Source organism: Haemorhous mexicanus, chromosome 1 (genome assembly GCF_027477595.1).
Source record: "Haemorhous mexicanus isolate bHaeMex1 chromosome 1, bHaeMex1.pri, whole genome shotgun sequence".
Lineage (NCBI taxonomy): Eukaryota > Metazoa > Chordata > Aves > Passeriformes > Fringillidae > Haemorhous > Haemorhous mexicanus.
Window position 1 is genome coordinate 24,672,405 of NC_082341.1, and position 20,729 is coordinate 24,693,133.

The 20,729-nt window shown below is 42.9% G+C and overlaps 1 protein-coding gene across 4 annotated transcripts in view; it reads left to right on the top strand.

Moving 5' to 3' along the window:
* Positions 1-584: 584 nt before the first annotated feature.
* The window catches only part of PPP1R9A (protein phosphatase 1 regulatory subunit 9A), a 131,755-nt gene continuing 111,610 nt past the window's right edge, over positions 585-20,729 (top strand). The window contains exons 1-2 of one of the 4 annotated variants that reach the window (XM_059843442.1): positions 585-735; positions 2,261-3,932. In XM_059843442.1, the coding sequence (XP_059699425.1) occupies positions 2,481-3,932 (1,452 nt within the window). In that variant the 5' untranslated portion in view covers positions 585-735; positions 2,261-2,480. Of the gene's footprint in view, positions 736-931; positions 1,108-2,260; positions 3,933-20,729 lie in introns of those variants that run through there. The other 3 variants (XR_009486054.1, XM_059843440.1, XM_059843451.1) reach the window with 3 other exon arrangements.

Sequence of the window (20,729 nt, forward strand, 5' to 3'; positions counted from 1 at the left end):
TGGATATTTATGCAGTTAGTTCAACGAACTTTGCTTAGGAGTTGCTATATGATTAACAGTCATTACCTTCCTGGATTGCCCATTTTACAAATTACCTAGAGATTTCATGTTCTGCAATTAAGCTTTCTTATTACCCTTATAAAGCCAAAACATTTTTGTGGTGAACTCGCCTAGCTAACAAACAACAAAGGCTTTGTGGTTGTGCTCCAAAGATGATCCTCCGTCCCTGTCAGCAGCTGCCAGAACAAGCCATGTCCACGGAGCTGTGAGCTGTTCGCCGGGGTTTGTCACCAGCACGCTCCTCGCTCGGGCAGCCTGGGTGAGTGATCAACAGCGAGGGAGGGAACACTCCGGCTCCCGATCTGTAGGGAGTTCTCCGTGCGCCCGGTGCCACCCGCGCCCCGCCGGTTTCCTGCAGCGGGAAGGAGCGGGGGCTTTCCCGGGACCCGGGACGCTGCCCCTCCCGCGCGGGGGCGGGCACGCTGCCTCCTCCGAAACGGGCGGGTGCCGGGCGGGCCCGGTCCGCGGGGGTCAGGCTGGAAACGAGCGTCCCAGGAGAGAGAAGAAGGGGATAAACCGGGACGGAGGCAGCCAGCGGGACTCGGCGCTGGCGGAGTGGCCGCGGCCGGGCCCGTCCTCCGCCTCTCGGCAGTCACCGCCCGGGGCCGGACTGCAGCGGGCTGGCCGCCTCCCCCGCCCCGCCGGCGGAGCGAACCACTGCGGCTCGCCGAGGAGGTGAGGCACCTGTCACCGCGGGCGGCGGCGGCGGCGGGCGGCCCCGCGGCGGGCGGCGGCGGCGGCTCGGGGCGCGTCCGGCGGCGGGGGCGCGGCGGGGGCGCGGCGGCGGAGGGGCGGGCGGCGGGCGGGAGCGCGGCCGCGGCGGCCACGGCGCCTCATCCTCCCCCGCGCCGCCGCCGCGGGTGTGCGCGCGGAGCCGTGTCCGTGCCCCCGCTGCCGCCGCCGCCGCTGCCTGCAATGGCGTTGAGGCGACGCGGCGGCTGCTGCCTCCTGTCAGGCGGGCGGCGGCAGCGGCAGCTCTGCGCAGAGGAGGCGCGGGGGCAGCGCTGAGTCGGGCGGCCGGGGGAGTCCGTCGCGGCTGTCGGCTGGGTAAGGCGGCGGGCGCGCTCAGCGGCACAGGCGCCGGGCTCCGCGGGGAACAGCGGTGGCACCGGGCTTTTGTTTCGCGGGGGCGGCGGGCGCCTGCCCGGGCACTGCCCCGCCGCAAGGTGCTGCCGCCCGAGGCCCCGCGGCTCCGGCCCGCCGGGGCGGCACGGCCGCCCGAGGAGGAGCCGCCGCGGGGGCTCCAGCGCTGCCCTCTCGGGTTGAGTTTATTGCCTTCGGCGAGGGCTGCACGGCTTGCCGAGGGTCTCTGCCGTGTGGCCTTTCCAGTCGCCCGTGGCGATCGGCGGGAGCGGAGCGGGAGGTGCGCGGGGACGGGCGTGTTGCTCTCGGTGCGGCGGCCGCGGGCTCCCGGTACCGGCACCGGCACCGGCACCGTGTGTGCCGCGGCCAGAGTGAGGCGTCCCCGCCTCGGCGGCGGCGGCGCGGCAGGGCGAGGGCTGGGGAGCAGGAACGGAAGGGAAGGGAGAGGGGGTTGCCTCGGAAGAGCACCAGAGAGGGGGTTGGCTCGGAAGACCCCCGGCGTGCCCTTCGCTGGGCTGCGGGAGCCGGGGGTGAACCCCTGGGGCCGGGGCGTGCGAGAGGTCCAGCCCCCGGCTCTGTTTCTGCATCTCCTCGTTGGTACCTCCGGGGTCTATCAGACGATAAAACCTCTGCCCGTGACGAGGGGTAACTTTCTCTAACGGGTTTCACTTCCATTACCCTGTCAGCTGAAGATGTTAACTTTGGGTGCAGTTTTTGTATTCCCTCGAGCTGATGTTTAATTTGCCTTTCTAAGCGTATTATCTTTGATCGCGTTGCTACCATTATGTTTCTCTGAGCGAGTAAGAATTGTCTTGCAGTGCCTCATATTTCATGTCACATTGCCTTTCCTTTGCGTGCATATTTGTGCCATGATACTATACTTGTGAATGGAAAGCTATGACTATTTGTTCTTTCACTATGATGTTATAGATTATAAATTATGCAGCAGTCAATTTGAAAAAGTTTGTAATGGCAGGTTTTCACATGTCTGTGTGGTGTTGGTTTGTATTTTTTTTCTTGCTAGTTTTTTGTAAACATGTCAGAAAATGGTAAATGGAAATTGTGACAGATTTAAAGTACCTGACAAGGTTTCAGAAAATCCTCCTTTCTATTGCAGGTTAAATCAGCCCTTGTTCTTGAGAGTCCTCAGTCGTGCTGCTTTGTCAAATTTGACCGCGTGCATTAAGACATTTGCCTCCAGATCTGTCAAGTATGGTCCTGCTGAAGGGCAGTGGCCCCTGAGGAAAAACACTCCTCAAGCAGAATCTGCTCTGTCAAACTACTGAGAGCAGTACCGCAGAAACTATGCAAGCAGGTTTCACACTCCTGAAGTAAACATGATGAAAACAGAGTCTTCAGGAGAAAGATCCACCCTCCGAAGTGCCTCTCCTCACAGAAATGCTTACAGGACTGAGTTCCAGGCACTGAAAAGCACCTTTGACAAGCCAAAATCAGATGGAGACCATAAAGCGAAAGAGGAAGGAGAGGCCTCACAGAGCAGGGGAAGGAAATATGGCTCAAATGTCAATAGGATCAAGAACTTATTTATGCAGATGGGCATGGAGCCCACTGAAAGTGCTGGAGTTGCCCCTAAAACCAGGGGAAAGGGTGGCCCTCCATCACCTCAAAGACGAATTAGGCCCAAAGAATTTGTAGAAAAAGCAGACGGTTCAATTGTGAAGTTGGAATCGTCCGTGTCTGAAAGGATAAGTAGATTTGACACTATCCATGATGGTCCTTCCTATTCCAAGTTTACTGAAACTCGGAAGATGTTTGAGCGAAATGCTCATGAAATGGGACATTCAAATCGCTATTCCCCAAAGAAAGAGAAAAACATCTCTAATGAACTTCCAGATGACTGGTGCAGCTCTAAGTCTCAGAGAGGCAGCATGGATTCACTGGACAGTCTTAGCCCAAGGACAGAGACTGTCTCTCCAACTGTGAGTCAGCTCAGTGCAGTTTTTGAAAACACTGACTCACACAATGTAAACGTAGAAAAGTCAGAAAACAACGAAGAGTACTCTGTAACTGGTCACTATCCACTAAACCTCTCATCTACTGTCACAAATATCTCCTCCCCAGTTGCAAACCTTGAGGGTTTCAGTCCTTTGAAAGAGGCCAGCACGTGGTCTCCCCCGGCCAAACAGAGTACAGGCGTGATGTCTGTTGAGAACTCTCAGCAGACTAACACTTCTTCAACACCGAGACAGAAAGTGTCCACAGGCACTTCGGCAGGTTCAAAAACAACTGAAGAAATAAAAAAGAGCACAGAGGCAAGTGCTGATTCTGTTGAGAGCTCTGCAACAGGTCAACAGGATTTGGTTGGTGTGCTTGACAGCGAAAGATCTGTGGACAGCTGTGCTAGGAGTAAGTCAAAAACAGAAACAGGAGTTTTGGTGCAACAGAAGGAACAGTCAGAACACACAGAAGATGTTTTTGATCGGCCTGAAGCTGCAGAGTTAACAAGAAATGTAGCTTCAGGTGGTGATTTTGCCACGGATGCTACTGAGTCCCATTATGATGAGGAAAGTGAAAAAGATGGGCATGAAGATGTGAATAATTTTCAGAGTTCCCATGTGTACATGCATTCTGACTACAATGTGTATCGGGTACGATCCAGGTATAATTCTGACTGGGGAGAGACAGGTACAGAACAGGATGATCTGGATGACAGCGATGAAAATAACTGTTATGAACCTGATATGGAATATTCTGAAATTAATGGATTGCCAGATGAAGATGAAATCCCAGCCAACAGAAAAATACAGTTTAGCCGGGCTCCAATTAAGGTAAAGTTTCTGTTTCTTTTTTTTACAGTTTGGTTTGTTTTCAAATGCAGCTTTATTTGAAGGAGATTTTGACATTTGATCTTGCCTCCGAAAAGATTTCAGAGGATCTTTTGATACATGTCTTTATTGCAGTCAGTGAACATAATCTTAAATGAAGTAAGGCAGCTGAGCTCTGATGAGCTCATCTCATTTCCTATATTTTCTGATGGCTGACTAAACCAGCAGAATTTGAGCATGACAGCTGGACTTGTGAAGTTCAAGAATTTTGCCATGCATATTTTGACTTTTATGACTGCACCATAACCACATTGTGAAATGTCCGTGTGGGTATTTGGTGACTTTTATGCTGCTTGTTTGATTTCATTTGAAATCACAGCTTCTTGAGATGGAAAGGCTTTTCCTCAGCTCTCAGCACATTCTTAAAGTACCTGTATTTAAAGACTGTCCTGAAGTACAGTGTGCTCCTATAGTAGAGGACTGTTAATATTCCACATCTCAGTTAGTGTCATCTTTTGTAGTAGCACTCTCATTTATTTAACACTTTTAAAGCATTTATATATACATAAAGAGAGTATATGTTACTGCTAGAGAAGGGTGAAATCAGTTGACTGAAATACCTAGTGAAGGGTGTGCTTTTTGCAGAGCTGTTATGGTTTGTTTTTAAGTACCTTGAAATTACCACTAAGAATGCCGTTTCCAGTGTTTTTCAGTTCAAGAAGGAATAGCTAGTTAAGGGCTTGTTAAGTTTTGTTGTACCAGCTTTTCACTGCTGAGTCTCAGGGTTAAATATTAAAGTATTTTACTTCCAAGTTTGTTTTGGTGCATGTGTGTGATGTTTGTCCCTGGCTGGAGATGCCATATGTCTGTAATGGGCAGTTCAATACCATAGCAATTACTGCAGAAATGGCTTCTTGAAACAGAAATATATCATGGAGTACTTGAAATGTAAGCATTTTAAAATTAAAAATATGTAATTGAAGTTGACTGTTTTCCATGTGTGATTTTAGCAATGAAAATTACTAAGTCAATGAACAGAAGTGCCAGTGTTAAACTCAAAGTAATGTAATTTACAAAATCTGCATTCACACTGCCTGTGGTTTAAAGTAGGGTGGGATGTGTATTCTAATATGAAGTTTTCATCTGAATAAAGCAACCAGATTTTCATATCTGTTTATCATGGGGGGGAGTGAAAATAACTGTCTTGCTTCATGCTTTGGAAAGGATTTTTACACTGAAAGAAAGAAAATATTCCAAGGCAAGATAATGGATTTTTCTTTAATTTTAGTTTGTTAGTGTTCTATTCAGGCTTGCATCATGAACCAAAAATTCTAAGTATTTTTGTACCCTCTTGATTGTTCCCATAATTAAAGTACCTGGTTTTCTTGAACTCTTGGAGGGAGGTGAAGTGGGGAAAACCTTGATTACAAAGGAAGTTTTCCCCTCCACTGCTTTCCAGCTCAAGCTAATAGATAAGATGTACTAATAGACAAGATGATGTTCTCTCTTCTGAAAGATCTACCAGTTGTTTATGATGGTTCCAACAGATGAAAATCCAGAAAGTGACTCCACTGCTTTTATTCTTGAGATGGTCAGACTTTTCTGCTGTTTCTGAAAGAGCTAATAGGGACAGTTTTACTTCACTATATTGCTGTTTGAATCATGCTGTCATGCCAAGTGCTCTAAGAGTATTTTTTCAATTATTTGTATTTTTTCTTTTCAAGTTTTTCATTCTATGTTCATTTCAGATTACATATTGTACAGTAATAATAGTAGTCCATCAGGAAAATGCTTTAAAAGTAATTTTTGTAAATAATTAAAAGAGCACATTTGTCATGGGTTTAAGCATAAAGCATTCTTTAAAAGCTTATCCAAAGTAAACAAATCATTGCTTTAATTATTCTGGCATCTTTATTAGGAAGAAAAAAGAATAAAAGCTGTGCTGGGAGAGAACATCGTAGGAGGGTTTGGGAGATCCCCTGCTTTTTGTCCTGGGTGCCTCCAGTGCCTGCAATCTGTTAGTCATGTGGGGAAGCAGAAGTGAGACCATGTGGAAGGCTGGCCCTAGCGGGAGGAACTGCAGCAAAAGTCGTGGAAAATTAAAAGCTGCCTCTGGAGCAGTGCTCCCTTCTCTGTGCAGTTCCCTCGGCAGTGTGAAGCTGCGTGGGCCAGGGCAGGCTGCCAGGGCCATCAGGTCACTTCCAGGGCCATCAGGTCACTGCTCGGCCATGCCACCAGGGGCAGGGACCCAGGAGAAGCCCCTGGAGGGTCCTTGAGGCTCCTGAGCCCCTGGGCTCCTGCACTCCTCTGGGACACACTGCTGGGAGGCTGGAGCTGGCTCTGGCAGGAGCTTTCTGTGCAGCCCTGCTATCAGTGAGCAGTGCAGGTGGCAAGAGGGACTTGTGTTCTGTCCCCTCGCACAGTGCCAGCAGATGAACTTAGCCAGTCACTCCCTGTGCCCCATCTGTTACACAGGGATGTTGGATCTGACTGAATACACAGCAACTGTTTAAGGATTTTTCTGTTCTACACAATTTTTTGTGTTAGTGGGCATGACTGGTTTCATTAATACTTAAATGAACATCATCTCATGCATGGCATGATTGCAAGAGAGGAAAATACAAAGCAATATGGGAGTGTTTTCTGAACTGTTGGAAACTGCTTTGTCTTTTTGAAAATGATGCAGTTTGTTCTTGAATATTTTGCTAGACAGTGGTGTGCAAAGTCCAACCCAAACTCTGGATGTTTAGCGTTGATTTCAGTATTGTACCTTCACTCTCCTCCTACAGGAGAACTCTGAAATAATTAACAGTTGACATTTGAATGTGGGAACAGCGGAATCAGTGGGTAGTTATTGCCATAAAGTTACTTGAAGATCTCAGCATGTTTAGGTAAACATCTTTGGACTGTTTTTCTATGTGATTTCTTCAGGCAGACATGTAAGAGACTTTTTTGTCACTTTAAGGGTAATGCTGAGGACTATGAGAAGCAGTGAAGTATAGGCAGAAAGATAAATAAATAAAACCTTACCAAACTGATAAAGACTGGATTCTGCTTGTCTCCCAAGCAGGAAAAAGACTCATTTACAGAGAAACTCACTATCAAGAGGAAGACTCGAGTCAGTGCATACAGGAAATTCTACTGTGTTACAGTGTGTAATTTTGCTATCACAGATCCTATGCTCCATGGGCCATTTGCTCTGCTCTAGGATGATGGGATATATTTGCTGATTTCATCTCTGCTGAAAGTCCCTTTAGGAGCAGGTGACTACCCAGAGACCGCTGTAGGCTTGGAGAGTTTCTAGGTATTTGGAGTGTGATATTGCTGACGTGAGCAGTTATGTGTGTCTGTGGGAGCTTAAATCAGCTTGGTGCTGTTAATAAAAATGAGTACAAAAGGGCCCAAGAGTGGCAGTGGACACAGCAATGGAGTGTGTTGCTAAACAAGGGATGTGAACATTTCTGTAGCTGTTCATAGGACTGTTTATGTAGTGATATAGAGGCCTTTATCAGCACTGGCCTGCTCTTGTGTTGAGGTATTGTGTTTGTGCTCAGGGATAGAACTGAAGCTCTCCAGGGCAAGTGGACGAGGTGAAAAAGTTAAGAAAATGGGATAAGGAAAAACATACCCGGGTTTTTCCAGGGATGCTTTGCTACCAAAGAAACAAAACAACCCCCCACCCCACCTACCCCCCCCCCCCCCCCCCCCAGCACTCCCAGCACTCACTGATTTATTGGTTTTTCATTGGTTTTGCAGTGTTTCCTGAGGATTGTGTCATGTACTGCTTCCCAGACACTCTGGGCTAATTGGGCATGGTTTGCCTGTAGTGCAGAAAGCTCGTGGCTTTCCACACCGTAACAAATGGAAATGTATTGATTGTCCAAATCATAAGTCGTTTTTTGAGCTGTGCTTCCTCCATCCTGGGTTGAATTAGGATGAAGAGTAATGTTCACCTTTTCTCTTTCCAAGTCCATAGTTTCTGCTGCCCGGATAGCTAATGGCTGCATCTTCAGTTGGTGCCTGAGTTCTGGCACCAGGTACAGGTTAAACCATTTAAAGCTGTTAGCAGCAATTTGTATCTCCTGCTGAGCTTCCTTTTGCAACCTTCTGCTCCACTGACTCTGTCCCACCAGCCAAGGGGTTGGGTACTGTGTGATCAAACCGTATGGCAGACAGCAGGGGACTTGTGGTGCTGTGAAGGGGTTTGGCCCAAGCTGCTGCTGCAGTTTTTAGCATTCTGTAAAGCTTCCTTAGGGTGCAGTGGTGAAGGGGCATCTCTGCAGACCTCTCTTGGGTTTTGGGGGTAGGTGGAAGAGAGGGTAACATGAAAGAAGATATATAGCAAATGGCTCTTCCATCCTTCTGCTAATTCCATATGAAGAGAATGAAATCACTAGTGCCCATGCCTCCTACTGTTCTTCCTCTCTTTTGGCAGGCAGCATGACTGAATTTTATACCCCGCAATACTTCAGTTTTCCAGATCATGTCTTGTTCAAAAGGTCTTCCAGAATTGGAACTTGTACTCTCTCTCACCTTTGAAGGAAATTTACAAGTGCTGTGATTATAGTTTAGTGTAGAACATAAATGAAATTTGTATTTAAGAGTTGCTTTGAAATTTTTTTACAAACTTCTTATAAAAATAATTTTAAGGAATGAGTCTTTCTTTCAGTTATTCCTCATTTCTGAGGAGATCTGAAAGATCATTTAGTTCCAATCCCCCCCTGCCATGGGCAGGGACTCCTTCCACTTGACCAAGTTGCTCAGTTCCATCCAGTCTGACCTTGACCATTTCCAGGGTTGTGGTATCCACAGCTTCTCTGGGCAGCATGTTCCTGTGTCTTGCCACCCTCACAGTGAAGAATCTTTTCCCAATATGTAATTTAAACTTACTCTCTTTCAGTTTGAAGCTATTCCCCCTTGTCCTGACATCACAAGCCCTTGTAAAATGTCTCTCTCCATCTTTCTTGTAGGCTCCCATCACCTACTGAAAGGCTGCAATTTGGTCACCCCAAAACCTTCCCTTTTCCAGGCCGAACAATCCCAATTATCTCTGCCTTTCCTCATAGGAAAGGTGCTCCATCACTCTAATAACCTCGGTGGCCCTGCTCTGGACCTCCTCCAACAAGTCCATGTCCTTCCTGAAGTGGGGACACCAAGCTGGGTGCTGTGTTCCAGGTGGGGTCTCTCTCACCAGCAGGACACGTTTGGCTCTCTGGGCTGTGAATACACATGGCTGGGTCATGTCCAGCCTCTCATCCACCAGCATGCCAAAGTCCTTGGAAGGGCTGCTCCTGGTCTCTTCATTCCCCCAGCTTATATTGATACTAGAGGGGTTGCCCCAACAAAATGTGTTCAGGAATCTAAATAGTGGCAGAGAAAAAAATCTGAAACAATCTGGAACTAATTATGTTGGAAATATTTAATCTAAAATATCATTATTCTTTATATAATAGCCATCATAATAAAGTATGCTGAAAGCACTTTCAAGTCTTAGTGTAAAAAAGAAGCATTTCTGTGCTTGATGCAATGCTCAGCATTGTATATATTGTTAAAGTGTTGATGAACTTTTTTGGATCATAAGAACCATAGGAGACGGTTACCCATGTACAGGCACTGTACAGTCCAAAGTTGTCATCTCTATGTGTGTTTTACTTAAATGAATACTGAGTTGGGTTTCAGTGATCTCGACATTTTCCATCCCAGTGAGCCTGTGATTTTATAAAGTAGTCACAGTGCATGTAGGACACTTGTTGTTCAAGGCCAGTATGGAAGACAGGAGTTGCAGAAAGACCCTGAGGCTTTGTTAGAGTTGAAATGGTTATGAAATCTGAGAAATTCATCCACTTTTTGAATGGGTTATTTATGAAAGCTTACAGATAAAACAAAGATGTGTACCTCTTTCTGAAAGATTGTTTTGTTTTCCTTAAATTTGGTTCACTGCTTCAGCTCCTGTGTCCGTGCAGAAGCCTAGAAGATAAGAGAACTAATATTTGTCCTCGAACACCGACAGCCAGATAGCCGTGGAGCCAACCAAGGATTGTTGGTATAATATTCTGTGAGAAAGATAAGGATGTTTCTGAAGAAGGGGCCATACAAAGGAAGGGCAGCACTTTGCTGAGAGTAGTGTTCTGGTTTGGGATCCTGGAGATAAGCACAACGCCATACATCACAAGTGCAGGAATGAGGTTGAGAATTGGCCCTGAAATGCTGACCAAAAGTCAACACCGTCATCAAGACTGGTCATCATTTGGTGATCATAACGACCAGCAAAGACTGGTAAAACTCTCCAACCCTTTCCAGAAGGGTCTAGAAGATCAAACTGCCCACGATAGCTAATTGGCATTGAAAGTGAGAAACGTGTCTCCAGGGTGGGCATAATTTACTAATAAAATTTTGTAAGCTCTTGCAGACCCCCTAACATATGTCACGAGTATCTCTGAGTCTTGTGTGCTCCCTTCCCCATAAGGGCTCATGCTTTGTTTACAACGTTAGGAGTGGATGATAGTTTTTGCTAAAGCATGAAACTAAGTATTAGGTAGGCTTAGTCTCTGACTCCTGTAGTGTTGAATATATCACTGAATTTTTATGCTCATATTAAATTTCATAATGTGGACAGCAAGCTGGTAATTAATTTCATTCATCTCGATGTGTGAAGTAGTTTGGCATGCAGAGCTATTGGCTGGGTAGCTTGGAACATGTCTATTCTGCTGCATAAAATGAACTTACACTTTTTTCCAGGTGTGTCAAGTATGGGGAATTCTACTGACTTTAACAGTAAAATGTGTTGTACTGCAGGGATTGTCCTGCTAACTTGGATTATTCGTAAATAATAACAGTGTAAAAACCAGGTTCTTTGCTCTGGTAATATGCTCCTAGGGAAGATCTTTTTATGAAAGGCAGAACCTTTTGTATGTATTTGTATATGAGAATTAAGTATTAAGGATTCAGAGACTGGATGCACTCAGATAATAAATAGTGAAGGGATAAAGCATTTCAGAAGTTACTATTTTGATTCAGTCACTGTGGTGAACAAAGATACCTCATTATTGCTGTGGAGTTTTATGCCTTCACTGCTGAGTCTTTTGCACACAATTTCAGGTGCAAAAGGGTTTTCTTGTATTAAGTATATATGGAATTATTGGGCTACAGTAAATGGAATAAAGTTATTTCCCTGTTACAATATGCTGTGGAGTCTTTAACTCTTATATAAAAGTCATAATTTCACTACTTATTCTGGGGATCAGCAATTCCTGGGTGCAGTATTCACACATGTAGCTCTTGAACTAAAAACAAATAATGTTGCCTAGAACCCGGGTTTCATAAGTATTGAGGGCATTCTAGAAGGACTGTGTGTAGAAACAGAATTTGGATTAAATTATTTGCATCAGAGGTTTATGTGGTTTAAATTGAAAGGGTTTTCTAATTAAAGGTTTTGAATTCCAAAAATGCAGACTGAGAAACTGTAGGGAAATGGTTTGAAATTAGCTGAACCAAAGAGCAAAGGGAACTCTTTGATTCAGAATTAGAAAAAGTGTGTAGGATTTTCATCCCAAGAAAAAGCAGACTATACAAGCAGAATGACTGCAGACCTAATCAGAAGAAAAGTCAGCCAAAGAGAACATCATAAGTTAGCCAGGAACTTGGAAGGAGTGGCAAAAGTGGTTGTTGAAAAAATGAAGAATGTCATAAGAGTTCAAAATGAAGAATGTCATAAGAGTTCAAAAGTCTTAAATGTGACTAAGAAGTTGCCAGAAGTCAAGCTGAGTTTGACCTTGTAAAGGAAAATAGTTCAAGTAGTAAAAAGCTATTCATCCATTAAAATTCAACAAGAAAGGAGGGTGGGTGTTATGCAGTGAGTATGAAGTTATGGTCAGAGTTATCACCCCCAGTTTATTGTGGAAATTCATATAGTGAAATGAAGAAGAAACCTACAGGTTCCTAGTGCTCAGGTTTGTATGGGGCTTGGTCAAAGAAGCTGTGTTTTAGAAAATCTTGTAGCATATATTTCAAAACTAAAAGAGCACTGTCAAAGTAGAAATGGTATTTAACTGCAGAAGAGCAAATTTAATAGCTGTTTTTCAGAAAGCAGAAGAAAGATGGTTCTGGCTGCCTGAAAATTACTAATTTTTTTTTCCCCATAGCAAAGCAATAGAGAGCACTTTTTAAAGAATCAAAGGCAGAGAGGCAAATGGAATACATGTAAATGGATTTATCAGAGGTAGTATATGCCAGACTAAATTAGGATCTGCCTTTGATAAGATAAAAGACTGTGTTAAAAATTTCAGTAGTTCTGTCTCAGGAAGTTGGAGCACGCTAATGACACTTGCTTTTGGCAGAAAGTGGGGAAGCCTTATCATTGCATAGGATTACAGCAAAATAGGGGTGACTGCAAGGACTTGAGTAGTGGGGATGGATTCATGAGCTAAGAACTTTCACAGTAAACTAGTGACTCATTTGTAGGGGATGACAGCTAAGGAGAAAGCCACTCTGACTTGCTCTCATAAAATGACAGCAGCAACCTGTGATGTGATGCAGCTGTGAGGAAGGCAAATGGCATTTGAGATAACATGAACCAAAATACTTTGGAAGCAGTAGGGAATTATGGATGTCATTTTATAACTCACCAAGGAGACTTCATCTGGACCGTGTCTGATGGATTCTGCTTCAGGCATGTGGGTTTGCAGGAAGAGCTGTAGCAACTTGATGCTCTTATGTGTCTTGGTTAATTCTATTCTAAAACAGGGGCCTTAAGTAATTTATCTTGCTCATTGAGTGATGCACAAGGCCTGAAAAGGATCGTTGCATTTCTGTATTCAAATGAAAAGGTACCGGAAAACTAAGTGGCAGCATTCCACTTTTAAGATGGAATTGAATGTTTTCAACCTAAGATTAAAGAATTTGAATAGAAGGCACTCTTCCTTCATTCCTGATAGACTACTGTGTTGCATAGTAGTGTCTGTTAATTTTTTTAAGTGTTGCAATTACCTTTAGCTCTGTTGACCTTGAAGACCACAAATAATCTATTAAAAAGAGTACCAGACATTCCTATAATTAAATGGTACAAAGTAATGGATGTTATTCTGTGGTATATAGAAAGTTCTATTGGGAGAAGCTAATTTTACTTGAGTTAGTTACGAGAGTTGATTTAAGAGACCCATCAGATCACTCAGATAATTCCATATGATAAAGTCAGTGGAAGGTGTGAATGCAGAATTTATCTCCAAGACCTGTTTGCCTTGTGCTGTTATACATAAAGCTGTGTTTCTTAGTCTGTGCACATCTGTAACTTCTGATGTTCCACTCTGCAGTTTCCATCTGCCTTAATATTCAGTGAATAATCTCAAGGGCATAAGATGCTGGTTCACACTGAAAGGATATCTTCCAGTATTCAATCTATGCTGCATGTAGACCTGGGGACTTCCATTTGATAAAATCACTGTATTTTGCATTAGTTGTTTGAAAGCAATAAACTATAGAGGCTTTTAAAAGTCATGCTGTCAAACTCCTCTCTAATTCATCTAATTCATGGCCTTTATGATAAAGCATTAGGATTTTTTTTTTTATCTAGCTTGTAATCATCTTTACATCTTTATAAGCTTGCAGTCATCTTTAAGATGGATGGTGATATATTTCGGTACTGACATACTCTAGATTCCTTAGATGTGTAGAATCTGACATACCTTTTAATTCTACCTTCTTAAAAGCCCAAGAGTGATTGCCCAGTAGATTTCATTGTGCATAGACTGTTTAAATAGAATATTCAAAATATGTTAGTGTTGTATTTTTTGCAAGGGAAAAAATGCAGAGAGAACACATTAATCCAGAGGTTTAGAGCTGTCTTGAAAAAAGCTGGTAATTTAGCAGTGTGGCAAAGTGCACTAACACAAATGAGAATGTTTCAGTATGACATTTGATAGGAAGAGACTACCAGACCATGTAGCTCTTTATTCCCTTTTGCCCAGCCATTTTCCTCTGAAGTAGTTGCTCAGTTTTATCTTTCTTAATTTAGTAGGTTGACTGAAAAATGCTTCCTTGATGTTTTGCACATTTCTTTCATGTTAATATTTGAGTTGGGGGGGAGAGAAATACCATTAAAAAGAGGGCCTCTTTTTTTATTCTTTTTTTTTTCTTTTCTCTTTCTTTGTGTATGGCCAGTGAAAAATTCTCCAAGCTTAACAGCTGTAGATCCAAAATAACTGCTGAGACACACTGTGGTTTACTGCAATGCGTGACACAGTCATTACCAGTAAGACTTGACCTTGTGACCTAAAAGGGGAAAAAAAGGGGAAGTTGTGCCTAATCAACCTCATAACCATCTGCAAAGAAATGACTGGCTTAATAGGTGGGGGGAGAGCTGTGGCTTTGAGTACATTCACTTCAGTAAGGCTTTTAACTCACCATATTCACAGAGAAGCTTGTTAAGTATGGGCTAGATGAGCAGACAGTGAGGTAGGTTGGAAACTGGCTGAACAGAGAGGTGAGAAGCCACAAACCTCATGAAGTTCAGCAGAGAGAGGTGCAAAGTCCTGTGCCTGGCTCTGTGCATCGTGTTCTTGGGACCATCCAGAGGGTGGATCCTCTTCAGCTTCGCAGAGGAGGCTCCAGGGTGCTGGACAGCATCAAGTGGAACGTGAGTCAGCCATGTGCTCATGTAACAAGGTGGGCTGATTGTGTTCTGGGCTGGGTTAGCATGAGTGCTGCCAGCAGGTCAAGGGAGGTGATCCCTCCTTGATATCACTGAGGCCACGTGTGGAGTTCTGGGCCCTATTCCAGGCTCCCCAGCACAGGAGACTGGAGAAGGTCCAGTGATGGCCCATTAAGATGATTACAGGTCTGAAGCATCTCTCCTGTGAGGAAAGGCTGAGAGAACTGGGACTGCTGAGCCTGGGGAAGTGAAGACTCAATGGTCTTATTAATGTATATAAATACTTGAAGGGAGGGTGCAAGGAAAACAGAGCCAGGCTCTTTCCAGTTATGCCAGTGGCAGGGTGGGCACCAGCTGAAACACAGGAGGTTCCCTGTGAGCATCAGGAAACTCTTTTCCTGTGAGGGTGACTGAGCACTGGCACAGGTTAACAGGGAGGCTATGGATACTCCATCCTTGGAGATACTCAAAAGCCATCTGGCCATGGTCCTGGGCATGGAGTGCTATGCTTTAGCTGGGGGTTGGACCAGATGACCTTGGTAGATCACTTCCAGTTTGAGCCATCATGTGGTTCTGTTGCTTCATTTAGATCAGAGAAAAACTATTTTCCTAATTGTGAGTTTTGGGAAAGGAAGCAGCTAAATTGCAGCCAAGATAAATTACCTTAATTTTATTATTTGTAAAATATACTAAGTGACCTCTTGTATTATTTATCAGCTTTTAAGACTGCATGGTTTTGTAAATCTAAAGGTGGTGCAGCAGCTCCAGTAGGTTTGATTGTGATAGTTAATGTTGTTTAAATCTATATGAGTATTTTAGTAAGAGTTCGTTGCATAAAGCCTAAATTCTTACTTTGTAATTACAGATAATCAAGTTTAAGGATTGAAACTAGTCTTTTAATGTTTCCTGTTAATGAGAAGAATGAGAAGCTAGGCCCACCACTGCTAATTGAAACAGCTAGGAAAGGATTTTAAGGAGTTTTTTGGGACATAGTTTGTTGTATACATAAGCAGATTGACTAACCTTTTAAGCAACATTTAATAAGGCAAAAGATTTTTGGGAAATATTTAAACAAATATTATGAGTTTAATTTTTATGAGGAAAAGGAAAAATTTAAAACTGCCTATACAAAAATAAAACTGTTGAGGAGTAGTGTTCATTTGTGGCAGAGGGAAAGCCCACCAACACTGTGCATTTAGTAGTAGCTGAGGTCTGGATGGCTGGGGTAAGCCTTGATTGGAGTGGGAATTCCTTGATTGGAATGGGAATGTGATCTGATGCCCAAATATTCAAAAGCTGTGGTTAAACAAATAAATAATCTCATGCTGGGTTGTACACTTTAAGTGAAATCTTTGAATTACTCACTTTGTAAAATGTACCAAGTTGCTGATTTTGTCTAGTGTATCTAGTTTATATCTCCAGTAGTGAAGGAGAGAGGCATTTTGCTGCCCTTGTAAAGCTGAACAATTCCCAGAACACAGATCAATGTGTATGTCTGGAGATTACCAGCAGCCATTTCTGAAACATAAGAGAGGTTAGTGAGAAGTTTTTTGAATACTTCTTTGAAAAAGGGGTATAAAAGATAGCAAATAGAATAAATTGTTTTCACTCCTTTGGCTTAAAAATGATTCTACTAAAGCAAGCCTCTTGTGCCCTTATATGATTTACTTTATTCATTTTATTTTCCTAGTGCAAAGGGTCACTTGTGTCTCTAAGCCCCGAAGAACCACTGTAGTTAATCTGTTCCATTAAGAGCTCCAAGTTTCTGAGTTTGAGAAAGCTGGATTTAGCTTGAGAATGCTGTGCTGCTGGAAGCTAAATCCAGCATGAGAAGCCCAGGGGCTTGCCAGGGGTGGTCTGGTGCCCCAGCTGGGTGCTGGGGTGGGGGCGCAGGCTGTGTCAGGGCTGGGTCAGTTCCCGGCGCTGTGCCCCGGCAGGGTCCTGCTCCAGCTTTCGTACGCCAGTGGTACTTGGCAGCACTTCACTCGCAGCCTTTGGCACTCTAAGAAGCCACAGGGCAGGTTTTTGGCCTTTCTTTAAGAGCTGGCTGCTTCCTGCTGCATCGGTAGTCCTTCAGTATAGCATTATCCAAAATACACAGTTGAACTCTTACTTCACCATTTTGCCTCACTTGACTACCTGAGCATTGAAGAGATTTTTTGGTTTTAAAATATAGTCTCTGTTTTTTAATCTTTTTCCTCCTCCCTTCCCCAGGCCCCCCACCCACTCCCCTGCCATTGATTCTGGACACTTCCAGAGCTGCAGTTTTGTGGTAGCCTACGACAGAATTTCCCCTTCTATCCTCAGTTTGCTTGTTTTCTAGGATTACATACTTGACATTTTACTTTGTATTAAAAAATTGAAGAGACAGCAATGAAGCTTTTTTAATCATTTAGTTTATAATTTTTTCATCACTCGAGTCAAGAATTTACTGTGGTATCTTCTCCACCAAGTTTTTGTTGCAGCATTATATGTAGATTTTTTAAATTGTATTTTATTATTTATAATGAGTAAATAATATGTGTAATATATAGCTTCATATCCATAGAGGCTCAGTGAATACTGTTCATTTTTTGGTTCTTGTACTGTCCAGAGATTATTTTGATCTCAGGCTTTGCATTTGATAGCTTGATTCTTTATTGTGTGGGACACAACAAAATCTAGATGTGCCACATGTTCTGTCACAGTTTTCCTTAAAACTGTGTCTGAGACCTGAGAGGAGAAAGTGTTTTCTCTGGTCTGTGTTGTGTGGTGTATCTGCTTCATCTGACCAACTTATAGGCAAATCTACTGCCACCACTTTTTGGAGGATACACTTGTACACCAAGAAAAATAAGAATTGAAACAAAATTATTTGTGTATGCAGATACTTGACTACTAAAATATTGTAGTGGTAATTAATCAGAATGTTTGAAAGATAATTTTTTTGCCTTAAAAACTCTGTAATTTATTCTTACATTGCAAACATAATGCTCCCAAGGGTATGGAGCTTTCTTTAGCTGCAAGAATTTTTGCAGTGCAGGGTAAACCTGCCAGGAGGATGTAGCAAAGGTCTGTTAAAGGTAAGTATGTCACGACTTCTCTCTGATATTAGGTATTTTTTTTGTTCTCTTCTAAACAAGAGTGGTACTATAATCATGAAATACTAGATGAAATTCTTTGTCTTTTATTAGCACTGGAATTCTAAGATACAGCATCACTTGGTGACTTGATGAATAATAGTTGTCATTTAATGACTGGCTAGGATTACTTTGAAAATAAAGGTCAAAATTTTATCTTTTGTCTCGATACTTGAAAAAAACCACTAGCAGTAGATGAAAAGGAGGACTGTCCCTCATACCCCTTTTGGGGTTTGATTTTTTTTTTGGGGTTTCAGATTTTATTACTTTTCTAAAGTGAAGAAAACGCAGTCATGCAATAAATTGCATTTGAAACATCTTACTTTGAAAGAACTGCTTCTGCTTACATCCGTATTTGTATATTTGGTGTGGACATCAGTGTCACCACCAGAAATAAGATATTTTTGGGACTCCTAGACATTGTGCAGCCCTTCATCATGTTACTATCAGGAACTTGATCAGTAAATTAGTTCAGATGGTAGTGGTAATGGATTTCTAGGGATTATACCATGGACTCTGACTGAGAGCACTGAGCTTGCATGCAAGGATTCCTGAGCACCCCTGTACTCCTGTACTACAGACTGCAAACTATACTGTAAGAATGGCAGACAATGATGCTGGAAACCATCATTGCAACATCACTGAGTCCTTTTCTGCACCATTTGGAATAAAAAATAAGTGATCAGTGTGCATTTGTAACAGCACACCTGGATAGACGTGATGATGGCAGTGACCTAAAGAAATGCACAGCTATTAATGTTTTTGATCTTATGGTGCATTCAGAAGTGCTGAACAGAGTGGGCATTAGGAGGGTTGCAAAACAGGCAGTGCTTCCTTTTCTCATGGATGTGTGACAGCAAGTAACAGAATTGGAAAGTTTGGAACAAACAGAACTTTAGAGAGTAGTGTAATACAGCAAAATCAGGTGACAATGTTAAAAAGCTTCTTAAATTGAGATGACTTAGGGGAATTTTTCTTGAAACTGGAAACATGATTATGATTATTAGAAGGTAAGACTGAACCATTGCATTAATTGCCAGTGGACTTGCCACCTATGAGACTGTAGGATATTTTTTAGCATATTGTAGGATATGTAGCAGTGAGACTGTGGGATATTCTTTAGTTATGATAAGAACAACAATTGTGGGCCTTTATTCTGTGCTTTGTCTTTGTTTTCCCAAAGCAACTAGCCCTGGGAATTGTAGTCTGTTATGCAAGGAGCCTAAAACAGTGCACTGTACATGTAGTCTGCTGTCTGATTATACTAAGTACTGGTGGGATGGTCTCTTCATCCACTTACAAGAATTGTGTCAGCAAATGTCTGCTTCAGGTAGATCTCTAATGAAACCATGAACCGATGCTTTGCTGGAAATAGTTTCAATATCTGTTAATATTCAAAGAGATGCAAAGCTGTTTTATTAATAAAGGAAATGACTTACAATTCATAATTATCAGTACATTGCATGGATAACAAAAAAAAAAAATCCTGTCATTTTTGCCTGACAGCTTTTAGCAAGTGGTACAGATTCACTGTAGTGAAAGGAAGAGGCTGTGGTGCCTTCAGTTGAAAGCAGTTTTTTGGTTTCTTTAGTAGCCAGTGAGTCTCCTTTGTGTGATCACATCACACCTCTAAGCTGATCAATATTATATTTAGCTATTTGCTAGCACTTAATGAGGTTTCTTACTGATCTTAGAGTGCAGTGTACATCATCTCATGAAGGCTAGCAGCTTCTCAGGTGTGTTGAAAATCTGCAATAACATTTTAGTAAAAACTTTGGCTGGTCCATACAATTAATAAAAGAGCTGACAGAAGGCGTAACCATCTCTGGAAGATGTGCATAGGAAGGGGACTTGGACCTCCACAATTTTCTAGAGGAGCATCTGCCTAAACATTGCACCATAGATTACGTTGTGTTCTTCCATCATTTCAGTTCAGCCTGGGACCAAAAGAACTGTCTATACTGGATGATTTTGCAGGTCCTGGCACTAGAAGGAACACAAGGACAAACACAACTGTGTAGCTTAATATTTCGACCATTTCCTTTAGGCACTGAGGAGGCAGCTTTGGGATCTGAGATGTGCTGAAAGAGTCATTAAAATGAAATGATAAGGAGCTGTTAGTTTTAAGAAGAGCTTCTTTGATAAAAGGGGAATTAAATTTTAACACCCATGTAGTGGATGAGCATTGCAGGCTCTTGGCCTTTTATATCGCTGCTGTCATCTTCATGTCCTGGATAGGCTTTCACAAAGAGAGTTACATCTTTCTTGGGTTTTTGATCAAATGCTACAGTCACCTGCCTTCAGAAGGCAGTTGTTGGCCTCGAGCCCTGATTAAAGGAGGCATCTGTTTCCAGCTTTTACTTGGGCTTTAAGCTGGAAGAAGTCAGAGAGACTGTAGTGCTCAATAGATTGATTCCTGACCCTAGGCAGGGCCTTGGTCAATGTTTGTGCTTACTTTGTGTAGCACCACCCCACTGCAACTTCATTGCCCTTTGGATTTTGTGGGGGGTTTAAATGAGCAACCTCAGGTTTTTTATTAAGTCTGTACATAAATATTGTGTTTTTCCTTGACCAGCTGATAGGAATGTAAGTACTTTACTGAATTGGAGTCCCCAGTTAGTGATAACAGATATTATTTGTGTCTCAAACCAGAATCCTCTTCTGGATTCTTCCCATCCTATTTTCTTCAGTCACAGTATGAGTTGAAATCTGCTTTTTTTTTTTTTTTTTTTGGTGGCTGGGAGGTGAGAAAGGCTAACATTTGACTCCACTACTCTGAAGCAATTTCAGTGTGGAGCATTCCCCCAGGGCTAGGTTGGGGGAAGAGATAAATAAAACATCAATGAATAAAGAAGCTAGAATAATTTTAAAACCAGGCTAACCAGGATAGACTTTCTTATTTGTGTCTTGAAGACAGTCAGGGCCTTATCGAGGTATTCACTTTGTGGCTAGAATGTCTCTTTGTCTGCATAATGAATATAAATGAGCACAACAGATAGTAGGGAGAGAAACAGAGCAAGATGAAATAGTGCTCAG